Consider the following 16698-nt stretch of genomic DNA (forward strand, 5'->3'; position numbering starts at 1 on the left):
TACAGTTCTATGGAACACAATGTGAACTGGAGAACAGTAAAACACAAGAATAAAGACAACACTTTGTATAATCTGTATACTGTATAACTGGAAAACCCAATAGTAAGGGTAAAAGTGTAACATATAAATTAACATACAAAATAAAAGCAATGACAATCAAAATGTAAAATCTTTCTTTGGTAACCCATTAATTTCTATACTGTGTAAAGTGCCTTTTTAGCCAGTTTTGTATAACATTCCTGAACATCTCTAATGGGACTGTATATGCTTGAGACAAAGTACATTGAGAAGTTTATTGTATAACTATTTTGGATTTCACTAAGTCTAGTAGTGAGCTGGTCAGTCATTTGATTGTGCATTTAACAACAGTGTTATGAAAAGGATAGATTGCTACCCATCACATTGAGGAGATGTTGAGTCACAGATGGACACAATGAAAAGATCGTTAAACATTTAAGCTATCAGTCCAAAGGCCTTCTTTGGAAACAGAAAACACACATACATTCACTTAAGCACAGCTCACACACACATGGCCACTTTGGCTGTTTGTTTAACTTTTTGCTGATTTTCTTATTTGTGTAGTTGACAATTGATTGTAAATAATGAAGAAACTTCCATAATCATAGTTGTTTGAAAGGTGGGCTACAGAACGTATTGTTTTTTAAGACATATACAATACATTTAGCTCCTTCCTTCCACTAGATGAAAACTTGTGAAATTTAAAATTTTACCAGCAAATTAAATGCTTGAAGAGATTTCAGGATTGCAGCCAGACATAGTAAACTTCACTCCATGGTATTTCAATTGGACACCTGCCATTAATCTTCAGGTGAGCCATTTAAGACTGACAAAGACATTCCCTGCTCCATCTTAGATAGCATGCTTAAAGTATTGCTGTGTATGCATCAGAATCATGGTGAGAGAAGGACCACACCATTTGGTGGCACTGCCATTGCTGGTGCAACTGCAAAGTACAGCTGTCTTTGGCATTGCTGCTCACTCCAGTCATCAAAGTATTCTGGTGTCATCATCTGGAGCAAATCTCAGAGATGACAGGATTTTACACATTACCCTGCTGCTGCTGCTGCTGCCATGGTTAATTAGATTTTCCACGATGTTCATTGCAATGGATTCTTCTATGAAGGAGTCTCAAATGATGTTGCTGTGACCAAAATTAATGATTTGTTACATTCCACTGAATGTCTGTTGGTGATACAATGTTCCACAATTGCAGACTTGCTGGGTTGCAGAAGGTGAATGCAATATTTATGTTCCATGCAGCTTTCTTCTACTGTGTGCGTTGATTGTCCTATATAAGCCATATCACCTTGGCAAGGTATTTTGTATATTCCCACCATCTGCAATAACAAATTGTCCTTCACTGATGCCAGCAGGTTTGAAATCTTAGATGGTGGGTAGAAAATCACTTTCACCTGAAAATTTCTAAGGATTTTTGCTATTTTGAAGGAAATATTTCCAACAAAGGGATGAAAAGCTATGGACTTTGTTGGTGTATTCTCCTCTTTATCCACTTCCCAATTCTTGGTTTTAACTGCGAATGCCCTGATAATTTGCCAGGTAGAGTATCCATTGCCTCTGAACCCTGTCTTTAAATGTGCAAGCTCTTTAGGCAAACTATCTGCATCCAACACTATATGGGCTCTGTTTACAAGGGTTTTAAGCACACTCATAGTTTGGGATGGGTTACGACAACTTTGAGAATGTAAGTACAAATCAGTGTGAGTGGGCCTACGATAAACAGAATGTCCCAGAAAGCTGTCACTCTTCCATCTTACCAAAGCATCCAGGAATAGGAGACAACCATCTTTCTCTAATTGCATAGTAAAACAAATGTTCTCATGAATCGAGTTAAGATGACGTAAAAACTCCATTAACTTATCTTCTCTGTAGGGTGACAGTATGAAAGTATCATCCACATACCTCCAAAAAACAATTGGTTTAACAAGCACTGCCTAAAGTGCCTTTCCTCAAAATCCTCCATAAAAAAGTTAGCCACGAGGGGAGACAAGGGGCTGCCCATGGTGATGCCGTCAGTCTGTTCAAAATATTCTTGGTCAAACATTAAATATGTTGAGGAAAGAACATGCTGAAACAAAACAGTGATGCCCACCTGAAACTGTTTACCAATCAGCGCTAAAGAATCAGCAAGAGGCACCTTTGCAAAAAGATGTACTACATCAAAACTCACTAAAAGATCTAAACTACTTAGGTGGAGAGCCCCCGGTCTGTTGACAAAATCAGCTGAGTTCCGTGTATGGCATGGACATTTGCCAACCAATGATCTCAGCAAGAAAGCAAGATGTTTGGCTAAATCATATTTGTCAGTGTCAATATTACTCACTGCAGGCCGTAAAGGAAGACCAACTTCATACCAAAGAAATAAGAAGGAAAACTTGCTGTGCTCTTTTGAAAACTCTTCCTCAATGCAGTAATATAACCACTGAAGAAAGGGCAACACCATGAAATCTCTGAGAGGATTTGGACATTAGCGGTGTTAAAGGCCTCATAGTTCATATTTGGAGAAGATGTGTGGCCTACTTAGTGATACTATGTATTGCAAGATTGATCATGACCCTACAGCACATGTGGAATGGAAGACATGTACACTCCTGAATTTTTCCTCATTACCTCCAGAGACCATCAAGCAGTTAAGACCACATGGTAGTGTACTACCAAGACTGTACGATCTTCCTTAGGTGCATGTGGCATCCACTACTATTAAATTTCCACACTGAGCAATGACATGCTCCATTATGAGCAAGCGAGAAATGCTTCGTTGGCCACACTTCTCCATGCATGGCCCCCTATCAACATTGCAGGCATGCATTTAAAAACACAGCAATTGGGCACCCATAACACTCAGTGATTGGCTGAGAAAATACAGTGACCACAGCTGCCAGTTCCATTAACTATGGAGCCTTATTTAATGCTGCTGCTAATGTCTACAATCCAGGTCTCATCATGCTATGTTTCTACTCCACAACTCAGAAATGTGACGCTGTGATAGACCTGCTGTTCAATGTTGATTCAACTGTGCTTTCGACTTGGAGTCTGAATGCTATACTGGAACTTGGTCTTCAATGTTCACTAGGCTTATTATGTCAATGGACTTGTGACTTCTGCCAGAATTCTGCATTTCACTTGCACTTCCCGGACGTTGGGACAACCACCATCAATTTATTTAATTTTCTACAAAATGTTCATCTACAACTTGGCATTTGGTAACAGAATTACTTGTATCCATATTGTGTCAATAAACTAAGAACAGTGATATATTTATTGTGTTATTTCTAGTTATACAGCAATAAAATGGCAATGAGCCAGTGACCATCTACATTGGAAGCTCTACTCATGCAACTTATTCATCAGAAGGATGAGAACCAGAAGCTGCTACTGATCACCCTCCAACCATTTCTTCAAAGCTTACTGCAGTCACAAGCAACACAGTGCAAGTGCTGACTTTTCCTTTTGTTGATGAGCCTTTCGAGGACTGGAAAGCCTGCGGATCAAGATTATTGGAGCATTTCCATGCATTCAAGGTAACTGCTGCCAGCCTCATGAAATCTTTGTTTTTGTCATTGTCAAAACCCGAGATTTACTGGCTACTGTGCAAATTGGCCCCATTATCTAAGCCTTCAGAGCTCACCTTTTCAAATATTCGTTTGTTGTGGACTAAATATTACCAGGGGCATTATTTCCTCCTGGATGGCATTTTACTGATGCAAGAAAAAGCTAAACCAGACTCATAGAGAATGGGGCTTAGAGGTGCAAGATTTAGCATGAAAATGGCATTTTGTTGCCCCTAAAAGTAAGGAGTCATATGCAGAAGATATGATCAGGGACATGATCATCCAGGGTACTCCAGACAGGGATTTCCAGCATGAGGCACTTCCGCTTGATGATCCATCATTAGACAAAGTGTTGGACATAGCACAAAGCTTCAAAGTGACCCGAGCAGTAGGCAATAAACTGGAGTTGTGGATCGACATAGAAGACATTAATGGAAACACATCCAAGCCAGCAGCCAATGACCAGACTAGTGGCAATTTTGACATAGCAACTGTACAGGTGGGATGCCGTACCATTAACCAACAACGTCCTCCACCCCACTTGAGCTGATCGAACCAGTCTTAGGTACTGAAACAATTGCTGTCATGTCTAGATTGTTTTAAGAAACGTCAACGTAAAGGCTTAGGCAAGACAGCCTCCTGCCCAACAGATGGATGTTAATCTGGTAACCACTATAAACCATCAAAAGACCTCGAATAACCTTTTCATAGAAGTCCAAATTGCAGAGAAACCAGGTCAATTACAAATAGAATTGGCACAGCCATGAGCATTCAGAACTGCGGTACCTGTTTGAAACTTGGAGCTCCTCCCTTGCAAGAAACAAAGAGATATCTAATGGTGTATAATGAGCATACCATCCCAGGATGTGGTCAAGTTGAACTTCCAATGACATATCATAATGTCATACACCACACAGCCTTCTTAGTCATTAACAGTGATTCCACTGAGAACTTGTTTGGACTTGACATTTTTCAGAACTTTGGATTTTCAGTAGATGATTCTGTGAATTTGGTATCCAAAGATGTTCCATACTCAGACCTAAAGACACTTTCCCAGGATTATGAGGACCTGTTCACCCCACAACTTGGCACTGCAGACGATTTTGAGGTGCACTTTGCATTTAAATGTAATGCATGGTCTCGGTACTTTTGAGCCCGCATCGTTCTGTTACCTCTGAGAGACCAAGTAAAGGAAGAGTTGGATTGCCTAACTGCAATTGGAGTTCTAGAACCTATTCCTTCTAGTCAATGGGCTACCCCATTAGTCACAGTGTGAAAGCCATTGCGGGAGATCCGCCTGCGCAGCAATTTTAAAGTAACTATCAACCCCTATTCAGAGATTGAGACATATCCTATTCTGAAGCCAGAAGAATTATTGTCAAAATTAAAAGGTGGAAACTTATTCTGTAAAACAGACCTAGTGGATGCATACCTCCAACTTCTCCTTGATGCAAAATCTCAACAGTTTCTTACACTTAACATGCCACATGGGCTTTATCATTTGAAATGCATAATGTTTGGTATAGCAAGTACCTCCACCATTTGTCAGCAGTTTTTGGAACAATTAGTACTCAAAGTGGATGGAAGCATTAACTATTTAGATGACATCATTGGAACAGGGAGAACCACGGAGGAACACCTTAGCAATCTGAAATTTTTATTCAGCATCTTAAGGGAAGCTGGCCTAAAATGAAGAAAAGAAAAATGTTTTTTCCAGCCTGAGACTGAGTACCTTGACCACATCATTTCCAGCTCAAGCATTTGTCCAGTGGGTGAACATGTCGAAGCCGTAATCAAACTTCCCAGACTAATAACGCTTAAGCATTTGTTCCTTCCTGTGGAAGATATCGTGTTATCAAAAGTTCGTACCCGCAGAAGCAACAGAAACTGCCCCCTTGTCCCACTTGTGCAAGAAAGGAGTGCATTTCCACTGGACACCAGCTTGCAAGTGCATCTTCCACAGGTTGAAATCCCAGTTGTTGATGGCCCTGTGCCTCGCACATTTTGATCCAATAAAGCAGATAGTTATTGCAATGGACAAATCTGATGAGAGTGGTCCTTGCACTCAAGGAGGGGGATGGCTCTGAGTGACCCATGACCTATGCATCGAAAACATTGACTGACAACCAACACAGGAACTCCCAAATAGAAAAAGAAGCACTGGCTATCATCTTTGCATTAAAGAAATTACGTTTTGTGAAGTTTCACCTCATCACAGACCATAAACCGCTGGTCTCCTTATTCAGTCCAGCAGTGAAGATTCCAAGACTCACCACCTCCAGTGCTGGACTTCATTTTTTGTGCACTACCAGTAAGAGATTCACTTCCACAACATTACTGAGCACGCTGAAGCTGATGCCCTCTCCCGCCTTCCATGGGGACCCATTTCAGAGTTTGACAAAGAAGAAATTCTGTATTTTCATATTGATGAAGAAGCGGAAGCCACTGTAGATTCTTCACCCATTACCAGCTTCCAGGTCCCAGACGCAACTGGTAGTGATGAAGTACTCCAACAATTCCAGAATCATATACTTCACGGATGACCCAAACAACTATCTCCCAAGGCTTCTGCAGCATTCCATCAGTTCTTTAATGCTGCCATCAGTTCATGTTGACTGATGAAGTAATTTCACTTGCTTCCGATTAAGAGCCACCCGTGAGTAGTCACTCCTTATTCTATACATTGGCACATCCTACAACTATTGCACCAAGTTCATTGGCAGGGGTGGGGGTGGGGGGGGGGGGGGGGTTAGCCCAAACTAAACTCCTGGCTCGCAGGTTCACTTACTGGCTGGGAATGAACTAGGATATTGAATCAATCACCCAAACATGTCCATCCTGCCAAAGCCAGCAGGCAGCCCCATGACATTCGTTTGCTTCTTGGCCACCCTGTGCTCGCCTGTGGGAGCAGGTACACATTGATTTTGCTGAGCCAGTGTTTAACACCATATTCTTGATAATGGATCATGCTTACTCCCAACTTCTGTACATTGTCTAAGACAATGCCATGTCAACCAACAACAGCATCACTGCCTTAGAAAAAATTATTGTGACTGAAGGTCTACTGGAAGTGCTCATAACTCACAATGGTCCAAATTCTGGCATTCAGCACGTTCCAATCCCCCCCATCTACAATCAAATGGAGAAGCTGATAGAATCATCCACGCTTTCAAAACTCAGATGAAGAAATTCTTCCAGGGTCACTACACCGATGTGTCACTAAAATTTTTTTTGAGCAGTTACAGGTCCACAGCATTCGGAGACAAAAGCCCTGTGGAATAGTATACCTAGGAACACATGATGTTTCCCACTTGGTGTTTCAATCTAGTGACCAATTTTACAATCACATGAAGGAATATGCACTAGACTGCCGTAAGCAGTTTTTGACATTGTCTGCTGTTTTTGTTGTTGTGAGACATGAGGTTGTGCTCTATGCAGCATTTCCGAACATTTAAATGCTGTATCACATATTAAAGCTGTTTGGAAGATACTGTTAATTCTTCAGTTTCAGAATTTTATCACAAGTAATACTCTACATATTTTTAGATTGTTTACCATGGACCATGTGATACTTAAAAATGAACTGAATTTCTTTCATCTCTTAATCATTTTACATGTCTTGAAAATGAAAATTTGTTTTAGTCTCCAGTAGCTTCTATTTCACAGTGTATTTCACTTGTAACTGGTTTTTCACAATACTTCTATTTAATTTGATGTCATTTACTGTTTGTTGGTGTGTGGCAGTGTAATAATGTAACAGATAGGTTCTTAAATACAGTATTGAAAAGCTTTTCTTGACTGCAAGACTTAAATTTCAATAGAATGTTTCTTCCTCAGTACATGATCATGTTGTACTTTGATTTATTTTATGATTTCTGATTTTTAATTAAAGATAACAAAGTACATCTGTTTCAATGCATTTTCATCTGTCTTAAATATTCATTATGAAAGTACCTTTCTGGGGATAGGTGTAAACCACTGATGTACACTTTTACGTCAATGTTTGATTTGTTTCCATGTCTTTTTACTACTTTTGGACAACACTTATTGAATGTATAAGGATCAATCAAAAAGTTTCCATTTCAGTGAAGTGCTGCAGCTTATATTCAACATAGTGTGACTCCGATGTGGGTATTTAAGCACTGACATGCAGACAAGGGATCAGAGTGGTATTCATGTCTTTCCAATGTGCAGTAAATATGGAAAAGTGAACTATGGAGACATTATTACTAAAAGCATCCAAACAGGAACTATGTGCTGTTATTCTTTTCTTGGCTGCCAAAGGACAAACACTACAGACACTGGTAGATATCCATCAAAGAATAAAGAATGTGTATGGGGCAGCATGTGTCTTGAAAACCACGATTATGGAATGGTGCATGGCAAGAGGAGCTGCTGCTTCATAAAAACATGCATCCCCATATCACAAATGTCATAACACAAAAGGTGTGCCAACTCAAGTGGGAGACACTTGAGCACATGCCCTATAGTCCTGATCCCTCCCCACATGATTATCATGCCTTTGGTCCCTATAAAAAGGCCTTGAAGGGTCAATGATTCCTGACAGACAAGGATGTGCAGCATGCAGTTACACATCTCTTCATGTAGCATGACACAGTGTTTTACCAAATGGGTATCTTAAACCTGATGCGTCAGCAGGACAATGCCTCAATACTCCCAGCAGTTTTGCCTGATTGGCAAACAGACTCTGGACTGTGCAACCTTTGAATGGAAACTTTTTGACTGCCCCTTGTATCTGAAAGAAGGTAGTCAAAACTATAAAAAAAAATCATCAACATTTGTATAAACAAATATTGACAATGGGAATTCTTGGATGGAATAATACATAAAACAAAGGAAATCAGCCTATAGCTGACATAGAAATACACAAAAGAAAACAGTATTTACACTAGCTTTAAAGCTTTTGCTCTTCCTCTAGCGAAAGTACACACATTCACACATGCATCACCATAGACATCTGAATGTACATACCCGCTGGAGCAAGTATAGGAAGTTTAGGCTGCCTCATCTTACATTTTCTTTCAAGATCATTATTGATGTAAATATTGAAATTCAAAATATCCACTGGTGTACTGCCGGTCTACAGTGTCCAACGGGCACAATATTTCGGCGCTCATACATGTCGCCATCATCAGGTGAACTGACGGACTGAGCTCCTGTGAACATCCTGGCATGGAGATCCATACGCTGTGGCTGCTCAGAGGGAACTGGGTTCGGTCACGGCAGCGGCCGATTTAAATACCCTCTGCCTGCAGTGTGCTCCCTCCGCTGTCTGCGCCCCGCGCCCCAGTGGCGCGGTGGAACAGATTGCGACGGCGTCTGAGATGACGTCGGTGTGATGGCGCTGTCCGCCGCTGCCACAACCAAACCCAGTTCCCTCTGAGCAGCCATAGCGTATGGATCTCCATGCCGGCATGTTCACAGGAGCTCAGTCCGTCAGTTCACCTGATGATGGCGACATGTATGATCGCCAAAATACTGTGCCTATTGGACACTGTAGACCGGTAGTTCACCCATGGATATTTTGATTATCAAATACGCTGGGAAAAACTCAAGAATCACAATATTGGAATTATCTATATTAAACTACAGCCTGATGACATATAAAGATCTAGTCGATTCTCATTAAACCAATGTCTGTTTACACGCAAAAATTATTTTTTGTTTCTCCTAGTTGAATACAAAGCTCATCTATCTATTAATTATATGACACTGATAAGCAAGAATAACATAACTGTTACACAATAAAGGGAGATCAGACGTGTTTGAGAGCAGTACACTTTGTACTTGTTAGCAAGGGCATATTTTCAAATTTTGTTGTCATTACTGCTGTTTGACATCCTCATAAAATCAGCTTTTTAATTCATCCATCCATTCATTCATAATGTTCCACAGACACTTTCAAGAAGGAGTCTGTATTCACAGTAAACTATCATTACGCTTCTTAATACTATTCACATTTAAGTCATCTAAATTTAAACGATTAAATTAGGAAGGAAGTTGCTACTCAGAAAAGGCTGTAGTCTTCTGAATTAACTGTAGAGATACTGTTTATCTCCTATTAGTAACATAGTATCTACTTGATTACTGTTAAAGATATCAGTGCAAACAGGGGATGACTCACATTCTACAACGTTGAAAGTAGAAAGTGGTTTTATTAATGTGACTGGACTGTGTACATTCAGTGCAAAACAGGAATATCTCTAGCATTTAACCCTCTCTCCTACCAAAATGATAATGGGATAAGATGCTAAAGCTTATACGGTCTGGTATATACTATGGGAAAAAGTGGAGTTATCCCCTTTTTGCACTGAGTTACTCAATTGTATTTTTTAAAGAAAATACAAGATGTTTCTGAAAAATTTGATGAATGGTCTCAGAAAATAAAGGAAACAAAAATTACAAACAAATTACCTTTACTGGCTGTCAAAGTAATCACCATTACAGTAGTTACAACACACTTCTGACATCAGTTGTAAAGCTTATTGTGGAATCATTCGAAGCGGTGTGGTCATGTGCACCTTTACAAACTGTAACCCTTTCAGGGCTAATTTAAAGTGGGACAATAAAATAAAGTCTGTCAACATCAAATTCGGAGAATAAGGAGGGTGTCGAAGAACAGTCTCCTTGCATTGAGTGAGAAAGTTGAGCATGTAGACGTTGCAGATATCCAATAATGCATTGCAGCCTACTTGCCTTTTAACTGTACAATCAGCCTTAGTGGCATCTTCATCGAAATTGGCTGAAAATTTATTGGTGGGGATAGTCTGTTGTCAGTCATCCTTGGTCATGAAGCTTTCTGGCAGATTAAAACTGTGTGCCAGACCGAGACTCAAACTCGGGGACCTTTGCCTTTCACGGGCAAGTGCTCTACCGACTGAGCTACCCAAGCATGACTCACGATCCACCCTCACAGCTTCAGTTCTGCCAGTACCTTGTCTCCTACCTTCCAAACATCACAGAAGCTCTTCTGCAAACAAAATTAATTTTAAAGAGGAATTTTACATGCCTTTTCAACAAAGTATCCCAAATTAATCTAGTGTGATATTCATTTTACTGGTATGTATTAACAAGGACACTAAAACACAAAGAATAACAAGTGCTCTAGCAGCAAAAACACTACCTTGGCCTGTCCTGACTGCTACCTATGCAGAAGCAGGCTGCTCAGTTACTGCAGGAGTACTGGTTATTCTTTGTATTTTCTGTCACATGTTAAAGCATGCCAACAAAACAAATATCACACTAGACTAATGTGGCAGTGCTGTATTGAATAGGTATGTAAAATTCCAATTTAAAAATAATTTTGTTTGAAACGGGAAACAAACTGATGCATCCTGTTGACACTGGGCACCCCATGAAATGTGTGAAGAGCAATATTTGTTTGGGTTGACACCAGCTGCATATTGCAAAAGTGGAGTTGTAAGTAACTGCCGAAATACAAGAGAAAATATGCCTGGAAACTCTTATGAGGCACCCAGTATAATCAAACAGTTTCCTTTGTAATGAATTACAAAGGCTTTCAGAATATGGTGTTATAAGACACACCTTGCATTGCAGGATGAATGATTCTACAGAAAACTCACCTGGGAGGCACCCTGGAGGACTCGGCATGCACAGACAAGTGGCCAATCTCCTAGGTCTGCAGCCACTGGCGTGAGAAGTGACAAGGCTCCTGTGATGAACAGGGCACTAGAGAAGAAAATGTTGGCACCAAACCTTTCTGCTAGTTGCCCAGCAGGGATTTGGAATACCACATAGCCCCAAAAGAAAGAGCTCAATATTGTACTGCGTGTTTGTGGATCCCAGTCATATTCCTGTTGGAAGACAAATGTATGAAACATCAGTTCCTAATTGAACATCCTTTCAACATAAGGGAGATATTTACTTGTTAATTAGTTAATTCATTTCCTGTCAAAATGATGTGTATACATGATTTCTATGTACACTAGGCAACTTGCTGGCCATTTTGAGAATACTACATAACACAGGTCAAACAATACCAGATAAGGAAAGCTGCTACTCACCATATACCACAGTAGGAGGGGTGGGAAGCATATTGGGTAGGACATTTCTCATTCCTGGAACCCATAAGACACACTGAAACTCTTGCCCTGCAGGAACTTGAGCAACATGCACAAAGCCACCTCAAAAAGCTCTCCATCCTGCTCACTTCCTACCCCTGCCTCAGAGTACCACTGTCCACCACTTCTACTACAACCTCCAAACCTCCCCCACGCCCCCTCATAGCTGATAAATCCTGTCTTGCAGATCTACTACACTTACCCCACCCTCCAAAACTCCCTCCCACCACTGCACAGAACCCAAAACCTAAACAGACCCACAACACAGTCATGGACCTTTCCTCCAGAAGCCTTAGTCCCACAGAAGTATCAGTCCTTTCCAAAGGCCTCACATTTTGCCCCACTCCCAAATTCAACCATGCAGGACTCTCCTTCTCTCGGTCCCTACAGTGGAAACACTTTTTTGCCACCAACCTGACCAATCAGACTCAACCTAAGACCAATATTGAACCTTGCCTAACTCAGTTCACTCCTCCATCCAACCGTGATCCACCCCACTACCTACAAACCACCCCCTGTTAACTTTCCAGAATTTCTTATCCTCGAACCTTGCCTCACCATCACTCCCCAAATCCCTCAACATGCATACTAACCTTACACCCATTTTGGCCGATTACTGTGCCCCCACTGAGAGAATCTCTGCTCTCATAGACCAACACCTTCAACCTATTACCCGGAACCTATTCTCCTATATAAAGTATACCAAGCATTTCCTCGACTGATTCTCCACAGTTCCTTTCCCATTACCACACGGTGCCGTGCTTGTTACTATTGATGCCACTTCGCTGTACACAAACATTCCTAATGCCCATGGCCTTACTGCTATCGAACACTACCTTTCCAGATGCCCTATGGATTCCAAACCAACAACCTCCTTCCTAGTCTCCATGACCAACTATATCCTCACCCACAATTAGTTCTCCTTTGAAGGCATTACCTACAAACAAATCCGCAGTGCGGCTATGGGCACCCGCATGGCACCTTCCTATGCTAACCTATTCATGGGCCATCTAGAGGAATCCTTCCTAAAACCCCAGAATCCTAAACCCCTCACCTGGTTCAGATTCATTGATGACATCTTTGCTATCTAGACTGAAGGTGAGGACACCTTAAACATATTCCCCCATATGCTTCACCTGGTCCTACTCAACACAACAAGCCACCTTCCTAGATGTTGACCTCCACCTTAGAGATAGCTACATCAGTACCTCCGTCCATATCAAACCTACTAACCACCAGCAATACCTCGACTTCGACAGCTGCCACCCATTCCATATCAAGAAGTCCCTTCCGCACAGCCTAGCCACCAGTGGTCATCGCATCTGCAGTGATGAGCAGTCCTTCTCTAAATATACCGAGTGTCTCACTGAAGCCTTCACTGACCATAATTATCCTCCCATCCTTGTACAAAAACAAATTTCCTGTGCCTTATCTTACCAGTCTCCCACCACCTCTGAAAGTCCCACAGTCCGGCCACAGAGGAGCATTCGCCTCATAACTCAGTACCATCCGGGACTGGAGCAACTGAATTGCATTCGCCGACAGGGTTTCGATTACCTCTCGTTGTGCCCTGAAATGAGAAATGTCCTACCCACTATCCTTCCCACCCCCCGTCCATCAAACCTACACAATATACTCATCCATCCTTACACAACCCCTGCTTCCAATCCATTACCTCATGGCTCATACCCTTGTAATAGACCTAGATGCAAGACCTGTCCCATACATCCTCCTACCACTGCCTACTCAAGTCCGCTCACTAGCATCACCTATTGCATCAAAGGCAGGGCTACCTGTGAAACCAGGCCGCTCACTAGCATCACCTATTGCATCAAAGGCAGGGCTACCTGTGAAACCAGTCATGTGATTTACAAGCTAAGCTGCAACCACTGTGCTGCATTCTATGTAGGCATGACAACCAACAAGCAGTCTGTCCACATGAATGGCCACTGACAAACTGTGGAGGAAAAAAAAAAAAAAAAAAAAAAAAGTGGACCACCCTGTTGCTGAACGTGCTGCCAAACCTGATATCCCTCATCTCAATGGCTGCTTCAAAGCCTTTGTCATATGGATCCTTCCCCTCCAACACCAGCTTTTCTAAATTGTGCAGGTGGGAACTTTCCCTGCAATACATCCTATGTTCCCGTAACCCTCCTGGCCTCAACCTTCGTTAGTCACTGTCCTCACCCATCCAGCCCCCTCCCTGCTCCCATTTCAGCACTACACAGCCGTCATTTCACCGCCACAACCAGTCTTTTAATTTATTTGTATTTCTCTCCTTTCTGTTATTTACCCCTTCACCCCTCCGCACCTTCTCTCCTGCCCTCCGTCTAAACTGCAACACGTCACTGTCCGCCACTCCCACCATACTATCCCTCCCACTCCCCGCCCCAGCCTCGTCCTTACCCCCACCCAGTCAACACTCCCATCATGCACTGGTGCTGCTGCTCGCAGTATAGTTTCAGCTCTCTGAGACTACAGATGTGTGTGCAAGTTGTGTTTGTGTGTGTGTGTGTGTGTGCATGTGTTTATGTGTGTCTACTGCTGACAAAGGCGTTAATGGCCGAAAGCTTTGATTGCGTGAATCTTTTTATTGTGCCTATTGCGACTCAGCATCTCTGCTATATGGTGAGTAGCAGCTTTCCTTCTCTGGTATTGTTACATAACACAGGTCTTAAGTCTAGTAAAAATGAACCCATTACTATCTGTTCTCACTTATGTTACAACAGAAACACAGATTTAATAACTAAGTACACACTCCATGGGATTATGGGACTGTAGCAGGATGATGTTAATTCCTTCCCTTCTTATTTTAGCTGACAATCAGGCAGCTATGGTTAACTAAATTTTACATCTGGAGGTAACTAGCACATGCCAGTTTGTTTATATGAAAAACTGGAATGGTGACAAACATGCGTAAGCCTTGGCTGTGTGACCACACCTTGTTGACTTTAGTTCCCTTGGCTGAATTGTGTTGCATCTGAAGACAATAGTACACACAGAAATAAAATATTTGGGCCACCATCTTGCACAGGACAGTGTCACACCTACAGAGCACCACACAGTGGCTATTGACAACCTATCTAAACTGTGGAATCTGCAGGAATTCCAGTCTTATCTGGCTAAAATCAGTTATTATTTCAAACTTCTCCCCAATGCAGCAGATTTCATTCCTCTGTTAAACATATTTCATACAAATTGTGTTCATTTTTTTTAGTTGGCAGGCTGCAACAGAGCTTTCACCCACATAAACTCACTGTTCAAGTCATCACTGCGCCTTGGCACCTTCAGGTTGTCCTTGACACAGATGCCTCCCAATCCAGGGTTGTGGCAGTTTTGGCTCACAGAAATGCTCTTAGCTCTGAACAGCAAATTGCTTACACCGCAAATATGTTAACAGTCATTCAAGGACACTTTAACTATTGTGTATGCTGTCCAGAAATTCCATGTTTTCCTTTATTGCAACAAATTCTATCTCATAACCAACCATAAACCACTTGTGGCACTCTTTGGTCCTCATTCCCAGCTTTCTGACAGGTCAGCACAATGACTCCACCGTTGGGCTTTGTTTTTCAGTGTCTGTCATTATGAGATTCAGATTCATTATAGATCGATAACACTGCATGCAAATGTGTGTGTGTTATTGCACTTGCCCCTGGAACCCAACATCTCCCTTGACAAAACTGAAGTTGTCTGTTTTCAGAACAATGATCATTTGCAGCATTGGTAGGTAGACTTCTGGTGATGGGCCATTGCATAGCACAGGCCACCCAGAAAAATCTTGTGCTCAGTCAGAAGATTTACTTTGTGCGCAATGGTTAGCCTGAGAAACTGCCCACCAAGGAGTCTCATCTGCTCTGCAACTGTTTTCTCCTCCATCATCAGCTGGCAGTAGTTAATGGCATGCTCCTCCTTAGCACAAACTTTGGTTACCCCTGCATCATCAACCCTCCAGTCCTTATTTTTCTACATCATGGCCATTGGGGTATGACCTGAATAAAGGTCCTTGCATGTCATTTTGTCTACTGGCCTGACATAAATTCAGCAATTATGAAAATCAGTGAGTGCCAACAGTATACAGAGTAGCAGGTGGTGATGCTGCAACTATCTGCTCCATGGCCCAGGCGAAGTCCAACATCACCAATGTTGACTCTGCAGGCCCCTTCCATAATTCTAGTCAGTTGTTGGTGGTTGATGCACTGTCCAATTATCCCTATGCCATGTGCATGCACTCCACCATAATGGAAGCAACTGTGCAGGCTCCCACCCTGGTTTTTGCGACCTAAGGGTTGCCCCTGACAATCGTCTCTGATAATGGTCCACAGTCCACTTCACCACTATTTCATGAGTTCTGCATCTATAATGGTTTTACCCATCTCATATCTACACCATTTCACCTGAAGATGAATGGTGTGGCAGAGTGTACGGTGTACACTTTTAAGACACAATTGAAAAAGTGATTAATGGACACGTCACTGACTTGGCACTACCTCTGTTTCTCAGAGCCTACAGGACCACCCCACTGAATAGCAATAGCCCAGTGAAGATCTTCCACAGTTGACAGCTCTGGACACTGCTGCAACTGCTCCGCGACAAGGCCAAAGGTGTGTTCGTTACCTTTGTTGTACATGCCTGGTGACCTTCCGTCGGCAGGCTGGATTGGCCAGTGACTGATCATTGTAGAAGCCATCAGGGTATCGCTCTCCCATTCTCAGAACCAATTGCACCCTCAGTGGGGCACTGAAATGTCACAGCTGCAGCCATAGAAAACGCTGGTGGGGACCCCTCTAGAAACCACTTCTCTGCTCCAGGGACCAGGGGCCACGGAGCCACCTCCACCTGATTGCCTCTGAGCACCGGAGACATAAATATGCAACCACCAGCTGCACCAGACCCTCCACTGACATGATAGCAGCTGCCTGGATGCCACATATCTGCCAGAGCACCTGGCCACCCCTCCCCAGTCATTACTGCGGCCATCCGTCATTGCCAAAGGCACATTTTCC

At 42.3% G+C, this 16698-nt stretch overlaps 1 protein-coding gene across 1 annotated transcript in view; it reads right to left on the minus strand.

Moving 5' to 3' along the window:
* LOC126092693 (putative inorganic phosphate cotransporter) overlaps window positions 1-16698 on the minus strand; it is a 200676-nt gene that overhangs the window by 80102 nt on the left and 103876 nt on the right. Inside the window, exon 3 of the mRNA XM_049908419.1 lies at window positions 11195-11425. Coding sequence (XP_049764376.1) covers window positions 11195-11425 — 231 coding nt within the window. The remainder of the gene's footprint in view (window positions 1-11194; window positions 11426-16698) is intronic.

Source organism: Schistocerca cancellata, chromosome 1, assembly GCF_023864275.1.
Source record: "Schistocerca cancellata isolate TAMUIC-IGC-003103 chromosome 1, iqSchCanc2.1, whole genome shotgun sequence".
Lineage (NCBI taxonomy): Eukaryota > Metazoa > Arthropoda > Insecta > Orthoptera > Acrididae > Schistocerca > Schistocerca cancellata.